The sequence below is a fragment of the Malus sylvestris genome, chromosome 11 (genome assembly GCF_916048215.2).
Source record: "Malus sylvestris chromosome 11, drMalSylv7.2, whole genome shotgun sequence".
NCBI lineage: Eukaryota > Viridiplantae > Streptophyta > Magnoliopsida > Rosales > Rosaceae > Malus > Malus sylvestris.
Genome location: NC_062270.1, coordinates 20,480,275 through 20,500,095, shown reverse-complemented (window position 1 = coordinate 20,500,095; position 19,821 = coordinate 20,480,275). Strand labels below are relative to the sequence as shown.

General features: G+C 37.7%; 2 protein-coding genes across 2 annotated transcripts; one reads left to right on the top strand and one right to left on the bottom strand.

Moving 5' to 3' along the window:
• Nucleotides 1-1,189: 1,189 nt before the first annotated feature.
• Nucleotides 1,190-5,970, top strand: LOC126589859 (uncharacterized). Its single transcript, XM_050255295.1, has 6 exons — nucleotides 1,190-1,558; nucleotides 2,104-2,300; nucleotides 4,070-4,150; nucleotides 4,787-5,026; nucleotides 5,291-5,368; nucleotides 5,443-5,970. Exons 1-6 carry the CDS (start codon nucleotides 1,444-1,446, stop codon nucleotides 5,683-5,685), a joined length of 954 nt encoding a protein of 317 aa, XP_050111252.1. The 5' UTR covers nucleotides 1,190-1,443; the 3' UTR covers nucleotides 5,686-5,970.
• Nucleotides 5,971-6,952: 982 nt separating this feature from the next.
• On the bottom strand, nucleotides 6,953-14,144 carry LOC126589858 (probable apyrase 6). The gene is made up of 9 exons (XM_050255294.1): nucleotides 14,111-14,144; nucleotides 13,340-13,960; nucleotides 13,144-13,256; nucleotides 12,922-13,035; nucleotides 12,295-12,349; nucleotides 11,096-11,254; nucleotides 10,244-10,341; nucleotides 7,647-7,879; nucleotides 6,953-7,347 (listed from the first exon to the last, which is right to left on the bottom strand). The coding sequence occupies exons 1-9, from the start codon at nucleotides 14,127-14,129 to the stop codon at nucleotides 7,077-7,079; spliced, it is 1,683 nt and encodes a 560-aa protein (XP_050111251.1). The 5' UTR covers nucleotides 14,130-14,144; the 3' UTR covers nucleotides 6,953-7,076.
• Nucleotides 14,145-19,821: the final 5,677 nt, after the last annotated feature.

Here is a 19,821-nt window from a genome sequence, read left to right as displayed (position 1 = left end):
TGAAAACCAAGAGAGGGAGGAGAGAGAAAGGTCAACGGGTAAGGGTATAGGTGTGTGTGGTCCTAGTTGGCAACAAAACAACCAACCACAAACTAGGAAAAATTTTGTTCTAATTGAGTCCAAACAATTAGGACTTAACATGAATTTGACCACAACCAAAACATATCACCCACAACACTAACTAACATCCAAGGGCAATTTAGTCATTTCACGCCATCGATAAAAATAATTCGGGACGGGCTGTGACATTCATAATTATGAATATCTAATTCATATATTTAAAATTTTAGAGTATTACACACATAATAATTCAAAGACCAAATACATGTGTTATTCATTTTATAATTAGGGCAAAACAAATCCCTGAGTGGTTGATACTTTTGGTTTCTTTCCTCTTTTCCCTTTTGTGTTTCTTTTTTGGTTGTGGTCACTCTCGCTTGTGAGAAGAGTCTTTATAGTTGTGGTTGCTCTCTCGCTTTGTCGATGAGAGCCTCTGTGGCGTCCATGGCTTTACAAAATCTTTAAGTGGCAACTGTCATTCACATTTTGTTTTGGTTTGGTTCATGCACATAGCAAAGGGTTATGAGGAGAAAGATCAACGTCTGTAAGAGTGACTCACGTCAATGCTTCTTTACTAATGGTTGCAAGATCATTAGATGGTGGTGTAGTTTTTTTTCTTGTGATGCCATTGTGGTGGTTCTACGACTTGCAAGGTTTTTCATTGGTTAGATGTGAGTCTTAGTGGTGGTTAAGAAATAGTGTACTCATGATGAGTATATGAACTTGTGTGATATTTTTTTAACATGTGTGACCTGTTGGTTATATTGAGTATGCTTGTTAGATGTACGTTTTTGATGATTTCTTAATAAATTCTTATTACCCTAAAAAAATGCATCATGACTTCTTTGGAGTAATACTTATAAATTTCTATAATACTAATCATATTAAATAGGGGGATAACTAGTGGCAATCAGCGGTTATCCACCCCTTTCTAAGGACCGGGAAGACTCACAAAGACATTTTAACCTCCCCCTAACCACAAGTCTGGCTTCCACACTAACGACTGATTTCGAACCCAAAACCTCCAATTTTTTGTTTAAAAAAAACCCTTGCAATTCACTCTTTACCACTAGACCACCAGTTTGTGATTCCATATAAATATTGTAATCAACCCCGAAAATTACAGCACCTACTGATAAATTCCAAAATAATAATCCACAAAAGTTTGTTCATCTCCGCTCCCGCCATCTTAAATATAACCCAAAACCCTAATTATTTCCCGCCCTGGGAGGAGCAAAAGCCCAAAACTATTTTCCGGGAAATCTTCTATTTTCTCTGCACACAAACGGAAACAGACGCCCATTTTCGTATCCTTTGTTAGGGTTAGGGTTAGCGTTGTGCGAGCGAATCGATCAGAATTTGGAAGGTGAAGGGGAATTGAATATGACGGAACTGAACTCGAAACACCAGACTGTCATTCAAGCTCTGCTTTCACGCGGCCCACTCAAGGAGGACCACTTCCACTCCCTCTTCACCGCTCTCACCGGCAAAACCCCAGGTCTTCTTTTCCTTTTATTCATATTCTTTTTCTTTTCCTCTTCTTTTTTGGAATTTCCATTTTCAATAATTGTTGGGCTAAAATTAAGTATTATTATTTTTGTTTTAATCCGGTTACTTGTGTCAAAACGCTGAAAATTATAAATTAAAGAAACAATTTTAGCTTGGTTTTTAACATTTTTAGTTTGCTTGATTGTTTAGGGCTGTGTGATAACCATTTCGTTTTCGTTTTCACCTTTTTGAAAACTGAAAATTGAAAGTAGTTACCAAACGAGTTTTGAAAACTGAGAACAAAATAGTTATCGAATGGCCCTTAGTTTTTTATTTTATAATTTCTTTTACAGCAGAAATGGTGGCTTCGTAGTTGTAGCGATTAAATGCTCTGTATAGAGGTTGATGTTTTTACTCCATTTTCACTACCTGTTCACAGTCATGATACTGAATTAGGTAGTCACAGGCGGCAATTAGGAGGGCTATCAAGAATTAATTGAGCACTTATCTTCTTCTGAAGATATCGAGAGGTCTAATCTGTTCATGTTGAAGCAGGTAGTGATCGGCAGAAGTTTGATGATTTTCTTCTCAAGATAAACAAGGCACTTTCTTATGTTCAGTTTGAGTTGAGGGGATGCAGAAACCAATATGACGGTCAAGTTTATTATGGAGTTGTCAATAATGTTTCCGACGAAGAATCCAAGCTTGGAACAAAATATTCAGTCGCTCAGATTGCTTTCTATAAGGCCATTGTAAGTCTGAAAACATTTGTGTTTTTTTTTTCCGAGCGTTTTGAAAATGTAAAAGCTATTATTACTGGCTTTTCATGGTCAATTGAGTTAATGAAGGGAAGAAATAAGGCAGGTTGTCTGATACTCAGAATTTATCTTACTTATCTAGAACAAAATGTTAATTCTTTGAGATATACCCTATTCATTGTACTATCTTGCTATGGGTTTCAGCAGAATGATCAGAGTCCCTTGTAGCCATTAACTACCATTTTAGTGTGAATGCCATTTGTTTGAAGTAAACATTGTCGTACATGCGCAGTAAAGGTAGAGAATAAACCCATTGCATGAGTGGAAAATGATGATTATGACTGCTTTGTAGAATGAAAAACAAGACTAAGGAGTAATCGAATATTGCTTTCCGTTGGTCTTGCAATATATAGTCTGCTAAGTTTAGGTTTAGTTTTTGGTAGTTAAACTGGAAACTAATGATCAGACGAAGCTAGAGTTAAACTGGAAACTATCAGAGAAGCCCTGAGAAAGACAAAGAACTAAGACTGTATTTGGTTTTACCCCTATGATGTAGATGAAAAGAAAATGAAAACAAAATACAAAAAAGAGAATCTTCTTGCATTGGTGGTGGCTAAGAATTGATTGGTAACTCTTGTTTTTGTTTACATTATAGTTTTGTGTGTAGAAGACTTCCAATAACCACAATTTTTTATGGGGACCATAAAAACTTTGTAAACAGCACATATTTCAATGACTAAGTTATTATTTCTTTTAAAAGATTTTTCGTTTCCAACCAAAAGCAAATCTGTACTTATGGTAATCTAGGGCATATCTCGCCATTATGAATTTCTAAACTGTTTTCTGTTTTGTTTAACATGGCATTCTTCTGTCCTATACTTGTATTTGTTATGGTGAATGGTGAATTAAGTTTTATCATGTTGTAATTCATCCAGAATTTACTCCTTTCTTTCTCTCTGTAGCCAATTTTGAAGAACAATCAAGACTATTAAATTGTTCCTTTGTTATGTTGTAGTATTAGGGATGTCATAATAGAAAATCGATGATGGTTAGACTATTTTAGAAACTCAAGAAAAAAGCACCTGGAGATCCTGTTGACCATTAGCTTACCAGAGACCTAGCTTAATTACAAACACTCAGCAAGTATATGGAATTTTGTTAGGCCCTCTTGCTAATTAAATTCCTGCCTGTGTATAAGATTTAGTAACTTCAAAATCAGTGGTCTCTATTTAAAAAATAACAAATATTAATCAACACATAACCCTTAAGTTCTAGTGGATTTGGCCTCAATGGCGTGTGATCATCTTTACTGCAAGTGGCATAGGAGCGGGGACAAATCAACCCAGAAACTCTTAACCTTGAGTTCTATCACATACAGTACAGGAACGGGTGTATACAAAGACATGCTGAGCGTAATCTCTTTAGTTTCTATCTACATTAAGTGCACAGACACGTGCAAATTCAAATATGTGTGCGGGGGAAAGCACATGCACATATGCATATGTGTGAAAAAAAAAGACATTCAGGAATCACAAGAGTTTGTTCATTAAGGATGAACAAGAAGCTAGCCCGGTCAATATTGTCATTTGAGTGTATAAATGGTTCAACTCCAGCTTAGATGCTTGATAATAGGTGGTCCTTGACTTTAAAGAAAAAGAAGAGAAGCTAGATTTCTTTTGAAGTTGTGTAGTTTTATGCTTAAATAACTACATTCATATTATCTTGTTCTTTTCTTTTGATGTTATTTTGATATTAAATATCAGATAGAAGCAATAGTGCAGGATGCTGCAGCTCAAGGAACCATATCTAACATTGATGCTCTTAATCTAAGATTAGAGAATCAGGTATGTCTATTTTTTCTTAATAATAAAAGCTCTATTTCCTGCATGCTTAGTCTTTCTTGAAGAAGTTGGGGTTCCACCATAAGACCAATTGACAATATAAAGAGTAGCCCAACTACTTATAAGCACATGCAAGGTCCCTCCTCTTATCAATGTGGGATTCTTTCTCAACATTTCTTTGCATCAATCTTTTGTATACCACCACTGTAAACCAGTAATCAAATAACAGAGTTATACTTAATGGCTTTAGGCCTTCTCATTTATCCTCCAGATTCAATACGATAAAGGTCTTGTTTTATTTTCTTCAAACATCATTTGTTTTGCCCATTTTCAGAGAAAAAATATAAGGGTACCCCTGGCATAGGTATGTTGTTAAGACTTTTAACCGATGCGAACATGCGAGTGACACTCACCATAGTTATTTAAAGAACGGACAGAAAGCAATCTTTGATGCTGAGAAATTTGAGTCAAAGGGTTATTCTATTCCACCTCTTAGAAAGAAAAGAAATTAAATCAAAATACTTAATAGCATGGGGATACATTTATACAAAACTTGAAAAGGAAACACTTATTTGAGGAAAAGGTTATTAACTCGTTCATGCACTTATTTACTTGATAATTTTTGTGGTCTATTTTTAGGTTCTCATGGGTTCAATGTCGCAATCAGAAGGAGGTCTACCTCATGTGCCTCCTGCACTAAAGAATTTCTCAATATCTCAGAAGGAGAAAACTCTTGATGAACTTGTACGGGACCAATGGCTTAGCTTAACTCCAGATAATTATATTGGACTTGGTATAAGATCCTTCCTTGACCTGCGAAGTTGGTTTCGTAATAATGAAGTTCCGCCATGTGAAGTGTGCAATGAAGCCGGGGTGAAGGTCGGCCTAAAGTTTCAAAAACTTCATCACTTTTTTAGTATTGCCAAATTGTTCATCCCGCTGCATTACTATTCCGCCTTCTTTCCTTTTATCAGCATTTTGTTTCTTGCTCTAGGATATCGAGTAACAAGAGTAAAAATAGAGTTACATAACAAGATTATGGGACAGGGGATTCTTATGTTATTAAATAAATTGACTACTTTGATTTGTTAATCGTTTGCTGAAGCTGTTGAATCGGATAATTTGCTGGATTCTGTTTGACAGGCAGTGTTGTGCGAAAAAGACGGATGTAGCGTTCGAATTCATCAGTATTGTGCGAAGAAAATGTCTTTGCAAAAGAAGGTATTGATTTACTTATTGCAAAGTAAAAATGAAGAGAGTTTTAGTATCGAGTTAATCTAATCAATGAGTTTCAGGGCGGAAGAGTTTGTCCAAGCTGTGGTACTCAATGGCAATATACAGTAACCAAAGCAGAAGCTGTAGAAGAAGAGCCAGATAACCCTACCGAGAGCCAGCCACCCGTTGGACCCAAGAAAAAGAGGCTGCGAGGAAATGAAATTGGCGATGGAGATGTAGCTGAATGCGGCTCCTCTCAAGCATCCTTACCTGGTGGTCCTACTCCGAGAAGATCCAGTCGAAACTCAATCCGCCTTAAGTAATTTGGTTTCAAGTTGCGGGTACAGTGGCATGTATTGTATGTTCTTCTTCGAACAATCTTGAGTTATCGGAAAAGGTGACGGAAGTACAAACGTAGGATTGATTAGACTTAAGGCAATGCTGTAGAAATCTGGCATGGTAAGAGTTAGTAGGATTGTTTCGTCTAGTGCATTGCCCCTTACTACGTAACTTGATTTCAAGGATGACCATGTTCATCACAAGATATTCAATCGCTCTGCGTTTTGGTTTTGGATGCTTAATAGCGAGTAAAATTATGATGATTATAATTTACGTAGATTAAAGTAGTTTAAAATATCATTTACTTAAAATACGTTTATATTTGCGGTTCGGCATTACAGCTAAATTTAGCCTACCATGCTCAATATGTGGTAGAAACGTACATCAGAGAAGCAGAAGCAGAAGCAGAAGTTGCATCAACGTACATCAGAGAAGCAGAAGCAGAAGTTGCATCACATAGTTTATGGAGAAACGCTGTATGCTGATCCGTCTTCACAAAGTCAAGAGAACCATTCAGCACATTGCCAAGAAAACAGACAGTTTCGGGCATCATCGCCAGAATAAGTGCTGGGGCCGGACGCCAAGCGATCATTACTGCAAATGAGCGGTTGCGATGGTGGAGATAACCATTGCCCCGTGTTGAGGAGATGACTTGGTTGACCTTGTACAAGACACCGAGGCATTGCTAACACAACTGTCTACCATGGAGCCGAGGTGCTGTGTGGTTTCTGTTTTAGGGGTGGTTTGGGAGTGAAGTGCTTAAAAAAAAAAGCACCCATGAAAAAAAACCGAGGGTTTTAGGTTTTTGGTAAACTAAAAAACAAGGGCCTATTTTGGAATCTGCTATGAGAATAAGCTGAAATCAAAGGAAAAAGCTGAAGCAACCATTTGCAACTTTGAAAAATTAGCTTTTTTTTCAAAGCACACGAAGCTACAGTGCTCCTTTAATGAAAAGACCCACTATCAGACTTTTTTTTTCCAAAAGCACTTTTACAAAAAAGTTTACCAAACACTCTGCTGATTTATTTCACAGCCGCTTATTCACACAGCAGCTTTTTTTCAAAGCACAGAAGAAAGATTGCAGCACCTGAAGATGCTCATCTTGGGACTCCAAGTTCTACACCTTTCTTAAGTAAATTTGAATTCGCGATTTTCGTGTTCAAGATGTATGAAGCATCATCATGCTACACCCAATCAATATTTTTTTGGCATAGAGATAGGAAGGCAGGGTTTCAAGAAGTAGATGCAGAGTTGGTAACGTGCTCAAATTAATGTTCACAATAAAAATACAGATTTCAAATTCATCATGAATATGAATGGACATATAGAAAACAAATAAGAAAGAAATAAAACAAAAAACAGAAAGATGTGATGATTACCTAGGTACACGGGTGATTATATACCGTCCCTTCTCTAAATCGTATATAGTCTTTATTTGTGGTTTCCGGGATTGCAGTACAAAGAATACAGCAAACACAGCTATTAAAAGGAAAGCAAAGAAAGAGAAATAAGTGACTGACTCGTTTCCAACAATCTGGCCCATATTATCAAGTTCCCATTCAAGGGGCTCCAGCATTGTTTCAACAAGGAAAGCACCCAGTGTCCAATCAAGGAGAATGTTTCCGGTCTCATTTGCATATCCAACCCTGAAATGCGGTCCATCTTACAATTTTCAGTTCAAGGGAAGCTACATCATAATCTTTAATCTTAGTGTTGTATAGGGTAGAAAGTAGCATTAAATACGAATAGCTCTACAAAACGCAGTAAATCAAGTTGAAAGACATGCACAGTGCATATGAAAGTCTTCAACATTGTTATTGAAATACTCGTGTCGACACCAAAAATATGGGCTGTATAGCTCATAGCATTTCCGTCAGATTTTTAGTTGACTCATCTGATCTAATAGATATATAAAGAGGTATAGCACCAGATTTTCACCACATACCTTTTCTCATCCATGGGGATTCCTAGTCTGTCATGCAACAGCGCCACCATATATGCAGATGAAAAACAATATTTCAACAGATCTGAATCAACAATGCTATGATGCTGCTTTTTCTGTTTCTCCCAATCATCTTCACAATAATGTTGACCTGCTGCCTCTAATTCAAACAAAGAAGCCGTCGGCACCAGCCCAAAAAGCTGTACAAGGTTGAAGAGGAAGTACCAGATTAACAACTGATAAGAGACAAGATTAACAAGTGATAGAGACAAGACATCAAGCGAAAAATATGCAAGCTAAACAAAAACAAAACTAGAACTAATACGTGAAATAAAAAGATTTTAGTTATCTTTTTTAGTTATCTTTACGTGTCCTTACTCGTTACACTTCAAGGTAGATTTAAGTGAAATCAAGTTTACAACATCCTTTGAACGTAACAATACCTTGCAAGCATTATGAAAACAGGCACTTCATGAAAGAAAAAACCTTTGGGCCACATGCTCCTATAAATTGTCAATTCACATTTATGAACCTGGGTATGCTCAGTTGCCAATATACTTGGTCGAAGGTAACCGTTGATATATTTAATGAATGCGCGCTGGTACCTAGGTGGAACATGTTTCTAATATTTGGCAATCCTTAACCAATTCTACAACATCAATACTTTCCTAGAACCTAGAGTGATAAGAACATTGAGGTTAGCTAAGCTAATCTCTGGAAAGGGAAAACGTTTCAGTAATTAAAATGCCCAAATACGTTTCAGTAATTTGATCCAAAATGTGATTACACCTGTACTAATACAACTGGAAAGACCATACTATTAGGCCTAATTACTATCTTACAACTAACACCTGTACTCAAAACAGAAGTGAGGGCCTTGTGCTAAAATGTAAAAGCAGTAACCCACATAGAACAACACTCAGGCACGTCAGAAAGCCAAATCTCTCAGAGTCCCTAATATTTTACAGTTTACACGGTACTTACTCCAAAATTTATAGGCCTCGATTGCTTGACAAGCTCCTTTGAGATTTAAACATTTCTTTTGAGTTTTCCCTTCTATTTACCATTGGAATTTAGGCTCCTTGACAACTTTAGAGATTTGCTGCATTTCAAGTGGAGTTCATAAATTAAGGAACCGGAGATATCTGGCAGTGGGAAGCATTAGCATATGATTTGTGCAAGCAAGGTATCTAATTCTAATTCAAGGGAATTGTTTTTGCTAGCACTCTCACTGAAATCATTGACTTGCTGGAAGATAAGGCCTGAAGGGCATTGAAAACCTCACAAGTGACACTGATTATTCAAGTATCTTACTGTGATTGAGCAGCTCTTAAACTTTTAAATTCCTATTGTTTTTTTCCTTTTCAAGACCTAGTCAGAGTAACTTGACTAATTCCTGAGAAAGTGCAGTCCTTAGTGCCACTCCACATACTTACAAGATAAATATCTTGATTCCGGGGGGTGCACACAATGAGCTATGTTGCTTGCAAATGCTACACTCAGACCCGAGTCAATTAGGCTTTTCTACAAACAGAACTTGCTTAGGCTCGCTTGCCGGGGGCCTTCCTAGCTTCTGCATAACACGAACAGATGGAAGTATTGCCAAGGGGCCTTCCTAGCTCAGCCCACTTATGGCATCTGAAAGTAAATAGGTTGTGCGTGCAATTTTCTAATAAGCTAGGTTCAAACTTGAGGGTCAACACTCAAGTTGAGCTCAACCTAGCAGGGTCAGATTAAATGGGCCATAAATTTGTACACAGGCCCAAACTCGGGCTAACACTTCCTAAAGCATCTTGAAACTAAACCAGAGAAGCCCTCAAATAACCCCTCTGATTGAAAATGAGCCTGTATTTGGCTAAATTGCATATATGAAGTCTGTGCAACTTGGGCCTGATTCCACTTTAGTTCCTGTATTTTCCGTTCAAACTATTGTACCCTTATAGTTTTGGTATGTTGTGTTGTGTAAGTGGCTACAAAATCACATTTCCATCAAGTTAATTGACAGAAATGGTACATATTCGTTAATCCCTATAATACCTATAAAACATTTCAGAAAGTTACAATTTCAATAATGAAATCCCTATCGCCCTTTCTAAATATTGTTTGCAAAGTTCCCTATCGCCCTTTCTAATTGTTGTTTGCAAAGTTCAACACAAGTTGCTTGTAGAAAGATGTTACTTCTCATGGTCAGTTTCATTTGGGTCCAAAAGTATTTTCAATATTAGGATCCGATCAGTTTTTTATACTACTATGTATTGAAAAGTCAAACTAAAACACCCAAACAGACTGAAAAAATTACACTAAATGCCACACCACTTTGTTTTCTATCAAAGTGGGCAAAGGTTGGCTAATCCAAAAGGCACAAAACTGGTTGACTTGTGACCTAAAACTATAAAACATAAAGCAATATTGGTAGAAATAAAATAAGATCATTGCATTCCCAAATTTCACAAAAGTTTATCAGATCATAACAATTTTTTTATACGTATCTAAAGCTCTAACCAAGATTTATGGGTTGTTTAACACCAGATCTATAACTGAACACTCATGCTAAACTAGATTTTAAAAAAGAAAATAAATTAATCTCTTTATTTACTAACCTCAGAAGTAAATAAGAAGTTCTGGGTAGAAACGGGCTTGCCTCGTAACTCAAAAGGAAAGGATGAGACAATTTTGCAAGGTTCACCAATGCATTTATCTGCATTTTATAAAGAGCAGCTATTAATGATCATCTTTTATTCATACAATTAACTTAGAATCTCAAAAACCAATGAGCTGTAACTTCACAGTATATCAAACAGACATTCCCTAACACTAACAGAATGATTATGTAAACAAAAAAGTCCTAAGAAAATAAAACTGGTAAAAGAGCAGAATACCAAAGTTTATGTCTATGAATAACCTAGGTAGATATTACTATAAAACTTATCAATAAGCAGGAAGTAAAATCTCTTTCTAAAGCCTGATTACGTCATGTTGTCAACCCACGACATAGAGATGTATTCCTTTATTGTGTCAGTATTTTATTCCAATCCAATAGATCACTATGGTCATTTGCACTTGAATTCTGCATCAATCACGAATAGTCTTCTACATGCAACATCATGTTGAAATTCTCTTCCTAGAAAAGAGTTCTTTCCTAGATCCTTGATGTTTATTTCACTTAACACTGAAGTCAAGCTTCCAACTTACTCCCTTTTGAGGAGACTTCGTTATCAAGACCTCTATTGTGGTATAACGGGCATTATTAGTTTATTGGGTAAAGTACAAAAAACTACCTCAACTATTGGTGTCACAACACTTTCATACCTCATCTTTTATTGGGCATTATTAGTTTTTTGTACTTTACCCTGGTTTATTTTAAAAATGGATACCAGCACAAGAAAATTGAATTTCAAATGAAAAGGAAAATCAGAAACGCATGACAACGAAGGAGCAGAAGATGATGCTACCTTGTCTTTTCTTTAATAATGCCAAAGCCTCAGATTTGCATGCAGAAAAGTTTCCACCCATTGAGGAAACTAGAAGTTGTGCATCACTAGCATTCACTGTCAGCTTATATCCTCTAGGAATACAAGGGTTACCAAGATTTCTCTCCATAGAATTTGAAACTGCATGACAGGTGAGTACACTTTCACACAATCAGCAACAGTTTTTAATTTTTTATAACAGAAAGATTGAAAGTGCATGAGACATGGTTGTTTCAAATCCACCAAGATACTGCATTTTAAGATTTGCTTCATATCTAAGTACTTATACTAAACAACAATGCATAAGTAGGTATGGCCATAAAGATCAGCAGGAATCCCAGACAACAAAGCATTGGATGCAAGGTAGTCAAACCTACTAAGCATGGAGTGGACACAATGATTAGAGTCTTCAAACTTTAGGAGTGTGGATACAGTAATAATCCGAGTTTTTTAAAGTATTAACAAAAAGTTCTTTAGCATCGTAATCTAGTAATGGTCAAAAATGACCTAAACCATTCCTACATATTCTTCTCCAAGTAACAACTGTGTTCAAGTCATGCTACATGTTGAGAATATCGCGTTTAAGAATGGAAAAAACCTCCGGAAATCGAAAAACAAATAACCAAGATAAATAACACCAAGAATTTACGTGGTTCGCCTACGTCAACGGGACAGCAACAACAATCTTTCACTACATCAATAATGAGTACAACCAATAATCTTGCCAAATCTCTAGAACTAGGACTTGATGAAAAACCTGAAAGAACAAGAACAAGAAATACACACTCTCTTTTCTTTTCTCTCACATACTTTACAATATTCTCTCACTCTAACCCAGGCTTCTAGAAACCACACTAAGCTCAATAAATTAAAAAACTAGTCAAGAATATTCTGCTTTGAACATTGAACTACTAGGAAATGATGTGGGGAGCTTTAAAATAATGTCGAATACTAGAGTGTGCCACTGATACTTTAGTAACACTAAACTAAAGTTGTTTTTTTTTATTGTAAAAAAAGTAAGAAAAATGCAAACCAATGGTGTGAATGGAACCAAAAACCACAACCAGTTGGAATTCATGCAACATATATAATCATAATAATATAACTATAGTTGTTCAAAGTACCATGAAATCAACTTTTATCACATGGTATCATAAAAGAGAAAGGCCAATAAATCATACAAGGCGTCAACTCTCTGGACTTCTGCAACTCATATAGTGATTCCCAAGCTGCATCCTGTATCAAAAAATTAAAAAAAAAAAAAAAGAGTTGTTGGAACATTTGATTGAGAATTTTCCACTGTATTCTCGAAACATTGCCGCCATGGTGAAGTAACTTAAGTTTAAGCTTGGAAAAATTCATAAAGCATTAGAAAAATAAATACAGGGCATACTTTTGTTATGAAATTCTTTTGCTTTATGAAGAAAATAGAGTTTGATTATCCATTAGCCATCCTTCCCTATTTTCCGAGAAAAAAACTTAATCAAAACTACAGGTAACTTTAATGTAATTGACATTCATAATATTTTATATCCATAGTGAAAGTCACCCCATGTTTAACATATGATGGTTCAGATCAGAGTTAATTAATAGATAAAAATCACATGACCAGTGAATGAGAATCTACCTCGACTTTTAAAAGATAAACCAAGAACTAGTTAGACATAGATATAGATTAAGCATACAAAGTGCATAAAGTTGAAAACAGTACAAGTTGAGCTAATTATGCTGACATTGATCCCAATTTTCATGCATAACTTCATCAACAGTAAAACAAACGACAAACAAACGGAGCTCAGATAAAAGACCTGGCCAAATAGCGGCAAGCCTTTACTGTAAAGGTGGTAAGTAACTCCAAACAATTTGATGATTCGAGATGGGGAGGAATTCACTTGTCGTGATTGTTTTGCAGCAAACGTAACCTGCACGGTCATACATTATTAACACAACAAAAATGACATAAAAGTAGAAACACAGAAATGATGTAGTAGTTGGTTTCGAATCAAATCCAATGAAAGTAAAGTGTAAACCTGCAAAGAAGTCCCACCAAGTTCAACAACCCCAGTGGTTTCCTGAGGCTCACTCGTCAAAGTTCCAAGGGCATAATTGGCACTCACCCAGGCATAAACACCTTGTTCCTCACCTGCCATTTGCACCAATTTTCAGTTCAATTTCAACCCCAAACTTCAATCTAATTAACTAAATTACAGAGGATTCTATGGTAACCTGGAATGACTCGGGCCCACTCGTCCTTGAACCAAAACCCGGACGACCTGAGCGCCTTCCGGCACGACTCGAGAAGCTTCTCGGAGACGTCAGAGCCGAGGGCGTCGAGCTCAGAGCCAGAAAAGAAGAGGAGCTTGGTGTTGGGGCGCTCTTTCTTGGGCACCTGGAGGGTGGCGAAGCGGAGCAAGGGGGCGAGGGAGGGGCCGGCGCGGTCGGGGTGGGAGGCGAAGGCGGAGAGGGGGAGGCGGGAGGAGGAGGAGCTGGAGGGGACGGTGCCGTCGAGGAAGTGGAAGACGCGGATGCGGATGGAGGAGGGGCGGGCGGAGATGACGATGCCGAAGAGGGTGGAGTGGGAGTGAGCGAATTTGGGGGAGAGGTGGAGTTTGTGGGCGGTGGAGAGGAGGTAGAAGACGAAAGGGAGGGCGAGGAGTGAGAGGGAAGGGATGAGGCATTTGGAGGGAAGGCGATTGCTGCGGACGGAGGCGCTGCCAGTGCCAAACCCACTGGGCGGCGGTCTCTTTGATTGGGATTGTGATTTGATTTGGATTTGGAGGGTTGACATATCCATCGGCAGCCACATTTGATTCGAGTTTTGGCCCTTCCTTTCTTGCCTACCCTTGCCTACATTTGCAATGGAAGTGCACACGGACAGTGTGTCAGATTGTTTCAAAATTATTGGGTAAAATACAAAAAAACTATCTCTCAACTATTAGTGTCACGACACTTTCATACTTCATCTTTTAAAATTGAAAATGTCATACCTCATCTTACGAATTTGTGACAATGTCATACCTCCGTCAATTTTTCTGTCAATTGCTGACTTGGCTTGATTTAGGACCCACTTTCTATTAAAAAATTATTAAAAACTAAAAAAAAATCATTTAATATTTTTTAAATATTAAAATAATAAAGAAGGTTATTAACAAAAAAAAAGAAAAAAAACCAAACAAAACTCCCCCAGCACCCTCTCTCTTCTCCCCCATCTTCATCTCCCTTCATCTTCTTCCTACCTACTGCAAGCCAGAAAAAAGAAATAAAAAATTTGTCCCTTACCCCCCCAATCACCCTCTCTCTTCTCCCCCATCTTCATCTTCTTTCCTCTTCTTCCCCCTATTTGCTACAACCCAGACAGAAAAAAAAAAAAAAAAAAAAAAAAACAAACAAACAAACAAAACTCCCTCCCCCCGGCACTCTATCTCTTCTCCCCCATCTTCATCTTCTTTCCTCTTCTTCCCCCTATTTGCTGCAACCCAGAAAAAAGAAAAAAAAACAAACAAACAAAACTCCCCCCCCCACCCCGCCCAACTTGCAGAAGAAGATGAGAGAGAAGGAAAAAAAAAAGGTCCCTTGCTGCAACCTAGAAAAAAGAAAAAAAAAACAAACAAACAAACAAAACTCCCCCCCCCCCCGCCCAACCTGCAGAAGAAGAGAGAGAAGGAAAAGAAAAAAAAAAGGTTCCTCCCCCCCCAACCTGCAGAAGAAGAAGAGAGAGAAGGAAAAGAAAAAAAAAGGTCCCTGCCCCCCCCCCCCCCAACCCAACCTGCAGAAGAAGAAGAAAAAGAGAGAGAAGGAAAAAAAAGAAAAAGAAAAAAAGGAAGTATACTCGGTTCGTCCATCCCCCCGCGTGCCCACCATTTTCCCTCCACATCCATTCCCCCCATTTTCTCTGCGCCCAAGTTCTTAATGAGATTTGGGTTTTTTTATTTTTTATTTTTTGGGTTGCAGGTATTGGGTGCGAGGTTGGGTGCAGATGGTGGGTAGGTTGGGTGCGGATAGTGGGTGCGGGGAGAAGAGGGGGTGGGGAGCGGGGAAGACAAATTGATTTTTTTTTTTTTCTGGGTTGAAGTTGCAGGAAGGTTGAATAAGAAGAAGATGGGGAGAAGAGAGAGAAGGGGGGAAGGGGACGAATTGATGTTGGTTTTTTTTTTTTTTTAATAACTTTTCTTTATTATTTTAATATTTAAAAAATATTAAATGATTTTTTAATAATTTTTTTAATAGAAAATGGGTCACGGATCAAGCCACGTCAGCAATTAATTGAGAAATTAACAGAAAAACTGACGGAGGTATGACATTGGCACAACTTCGTAAGATGATGTATGACATTGTCAATTTAAAAAGATGAGGTATGAAAGTGTCGTGACACCAATAGTTGAGGTAGTTTTTTGTACTTCACCAAAAATTATTTCATATTTGCCAATTATTTAGGGATTTGCAAATGCAATTGGACGATGATGGTTTTATACAGGAATTGTTATTGCCACTCCAAAAACCTCATTTTATATTCCAAAATTTGTATAATTGGAAAGAAAAATACACTTGTGAGGAGTGTGAATGAGATTTTTGGAGCACCAATAACACTTTCCTTTATATATATATATATATTTTATTTTTTATGTTGCAGTACTATTAGATTAGAAATGTGATTGTGTAAATCCTAGTGTATATAGGATATCTTTTATATTCATTCTAATTCCTATTAGAGTTTTAATTCTAAAATGGTAAGGATTTTACCTATCCTACTACTATAAATAAAGGCACAATGGGGTGGAATAAAACACACTTCACAATTACATATCTCTCTCTTCTCTCTCTATGCCGCACCCCTCTCTGGCATCTAACTGTTCAGTAAATTATGCCTACAACACGTTATCAGCACTCTTTTGACGATGCGCTAAAAAGAGTTTGATCTTCAATCAGGGGAGTATTACGTTTTAATCATTTTTTATGATTAATTTATTATTTTATTGAATTGATCTACATGCTATTAATTCAATTTATTTTTTTTATTTGTTGAACGTGATATAACACATTAGAGATGCAATTCCGACTTTCAGATAAGGATCTTCTACAAATTCAAAGGCTCAATTGTTTTTTTCCAATCAGGTTCTTTTAAAATAAGTTAAGATATTTGAAACAACCTTGATGCATGAAAACATTCCGCATGATGCATGAAAACATTCCGCATGATGCATGAACCCCCTATATTTATACTTTCCTTTCAATTATATATATTGTATATATGTTCATATATTTTGTCAATATATATACTTGTTCATGCAATATGCAATTTATGCTATGGGGAATTTGTGAGTCAAAGCATCGAAATTAATTTAGAAGCAATTAGGGTTTTTAACCCTAAAATTTGAAAAAAAAAATAAAAAACATATGGATTTCTCGTGACTGAGCCGCGGCTCCACGCTACACCGCCGAGCCGACATAATTGGCCTGTAGCCATGCCATCACCAGGACGGCGTCGTTTTGACGCCATTGTACAGCACCAGGCCTCGGCCTGGGTTGGTATACTGGAATGAAGCCCTGAGTCCACCAGTAGGCCCTAAAAGCCTTGCTGGGCTCTATCCTACCTCGACCCACCTCGCCTGTAACAAGTTTTGCTTATTAGGCTCGCCACATGTCACAACCCGCGATCACCAAAGCCAGCCCAGATGGCTAAGCTTGTTTCCCCACGGCCCAAATCGAAGCCAGCCCATGGTTGGGCTTCTTGTGCACTATCTAGGCTAGCTTCTATGTTGGGCCTGTATCCCCTTGCGCCAAATTTGGCCCACAATCAGTAGCTTGGGGCTGCTGGGCCTATCCCAAAAACCCCAGCCCATGGCCTGCAGCCAACCCGTGGCCCAATAACCCTTTTAGGGCCTTGCCCTGCACACGGTACCCAAGCCCACCGATATTGGGGTATGGTTTTTAAAATCCAATGCTATTTTTAGCATTCTCTATAATTTTAATCCGAATGTTATTATTATTTTTTACTTCTACGATCGTCCCTGTATGGTCCAATCTATTGAATTAATTAAAGTGACCAGCAATCCATTAATCTGACAATTAATCCAAAATTATTGGCTTGAAGCTCACTTTTGGACATTAACGATTCAATAAATTATTTCATTTTTTTGAACCGTTGACTCACTTTCGTAGTCCCAAAGCACTCACACTCAAGTTCTTGAAGCAACCCAAACCCACTACAGTTAGTTGTATATTGTATTGTGTGTTCTTACAGGTACCTCCTTTTTAAGAACCAGAAGTTCATAACTAAACTCGAACCTGTAGTTTCGAATTTAGTGCCTTTGAAATCCGAAGTTTTCATAAAACAATACACCTATGAAAAAATGATTTTTTCATGTAAACCACGTCTTAGAACTCGAATGTTCTAACTTTGATGCTTATGGATGATTAATTACCATAGCACTAATCTCAATCTTGTTCCTTCCAATTCAGTGGATTGTTGAACCATCACAAGTTTGATTTTCTTGATTTGGACATTTCTAATAGAAACCACTTTATGTGGGGTACAAGATATGAATCTCTACTTGACTATCAAGAAACTGAGAGACCATTGCAGCCAATAATGTCATGAAAGAGCTGAATAAGCCTCCGCCATGATCTTTATTTGAAGACTTATGCCCCAAGCATTACAAACGGAAGTACCTCCCGAACGAGAATTCCATGGCTCTTTGGCTCGCTCTTACGGACTGTCTAATCATGAAAGACATTGCCTGAAAGCACACCATGATTATGTCCATGAATGAGTACAATTTTGAAGTTTATAAATTCGATCGAATTTTGACTAGAGAATACTTTTCTCGTCCTTCCATGTTTCTAACTTACTCTTGAGGCAGCAGTGTAGAGAAGAGAAGTTTACCAAATTCTCGGATCTGAGTACTACCACAAACTTGAGAGAAAGGTATAGACTCAGCTTTGGCTGGAATTTACCGAATGGTATAGACCTAGTTCGGCTGGAGTCTACCTAATGGCTCAACCCAGTTTGGTCAAAGCCTACCGAATGGTGATGCCCTGATTCGGTAGGGATGTACTGAAGGGTCTGCTTTGCCTCAGTAGAGGTTACCTAACGATACTACTCTGCTTCGGTAAAGACCTACCGAATAGACTTCTCTAGCTTCGGCTGGAGCCTACCTAACCCAATTTGGGGTCTATCTATCTCACAATCCAATTTCGAGTTTGTTTCTACAACATATGGTAGAATTAGGGCCTACCAAGGTGTGGCATCATGCCCAAAGCGTGATCCTTGGCATCTAAGACCTAAAACTTCAAGAATAAATGATATTGTTCCCGAACCTCAACCCTGTAGAATCTACTTCCGTCTTAATGGAATAGATCATTGGTTATGCATTTGTCTGTGCCCCTACCAATGTCGTTGAGAAGTACCATTCTCATAGTCAATCTGTAAAACTAGTTTTGCTCCACCAAACACCGTTAGAAGGGTAGAATTTTGATATAAATGGTCTTGTTGGCCGAATCCTCTTAGTAACTTTGGTTTACTTTGTGAACATTTTTCCATGTTATTGGATTCAAGTTTGGTGTTTATTTTTCGTTATGGATAATCTTATTGATATTGTCCTCAAATACAAGTTAATTGAATCATGTTTCTTGTATACATGTGACCAAATTCAATTAAACACGTGATTAGGAAAGAATGTGGGAAAGTTAGTTATCTGTATAAATGCGATACTACTCACACTATCTTTACACCTAAGTCATTTCCCTAGCAATGACTTTAGGTCTATCCAACCTGATTAAGAGCATTGGCACGCTCCTCGTTGTATGAATGGTACTGAATTACCATGTCAGAGACCTTATGCTCCATCCATTCCAGAAGATGTCGTTGAGTTTTCTTAAGGATATTCGAGATGACAATGATCATGAATGAAACCACTGATGAAAATAGAGTGAAATATCTTTGTACCACCTCAAAAAATGAGCCTGAAGCAAAAAGGAGATGCGTCGTAGCATCATTATTCGACCTAAGTGAAATATCCAACCAAAATTCAAACCATATAAATAGTTATGGTTTTGGTTGATGAATCGACAAAGTGGTCACATGTTTGTCCACACACATTGCTGCTAAACCTTTTGGCTAATTTTAAAGGTTCACCACCCTACTTATCCCATAAAGTCTGGGAGACTGGATAATGCCAGAGAGTTTATGTCAACGATTTTTGATAAAGTATTGCATTTATTTTGGGTTTATAATTGAACATCGAATTCCCATGTTCACCTCAAATAGCCTCGCCTAGGGCTATGCAATCTTGTACGTAGTTATGTTGGTCCGCCTTGAGACCTATTGCTAGCCAACCATTTTGACGTTATAGTTGGTTACTGGGTACGAACATGACGTTTTTCGTATTTACGCATTTGGGTGTGCATTCCATGTGCCAAGTTGCGCCGCCGCAACGTACCAACATGGGTCCTCAAAGAAGGATGTGAATTTTTGTCGATTATATTTCTCCTTCACACTAGCTCTCTTAGAGCCCTTGCATGCGATCTCTTTACTGCTTATTTGCAGGTTGTCACTTGAATGAGACAATCTTCCCAACGTTAGGGGGAGAAGAACATCAATGTTCCTGTACAACGGAGCGAATTTGCATGGATGTTTCCCACTATGTCTCATCTCGATCCCCGTACCGCACAAGTGTGATAAACAAATGTGATGAATTCTAGCTTTCAGA

Excerpts from the sequence above, each read along its gene's own strand:
- LOC126589859 (XM_050255295.1), top strand. The coding sequence starts at position 1,444 with ATGACGGAACTGAACTCGAAACACCAGACTGTCATTCAAGCTCTGCTT. Across the intron at positions 4,151-4,786 it reads ATCTAAGATTAGAGAATCAG|GTTCTCATGGGTTCAATGTC; the intron begins GTATGTCTATTT and ends GTCTATTTTTAG. Across the intron at positions 5,027-5,290 it reads GCAATGAAGCCGGGGTGAAG|GCAGTGTTGTGCGAAAAAGA; the intron begins GTCGGCCTAAAG and ends TCTGTTTGACAG.
- LOC126589858 (XM_050255294.1), bottom strand. Across the intron at positions 11,255-12,294 it reads GTCCAGAGAGTTGACGCCTT|TTTCAAATTCTATGGAGAGA; the intron begins GTATGATTTATT and ends CCTGTCATGCAG. Across the intron at positions 7,880-10,243 it reads ACTTCTTATTTACTTCTGAG|TTGTTAATCTGGTACTTCCT; the intron begins GTTAGTAAATAA and ends GTCTCTTATCAG.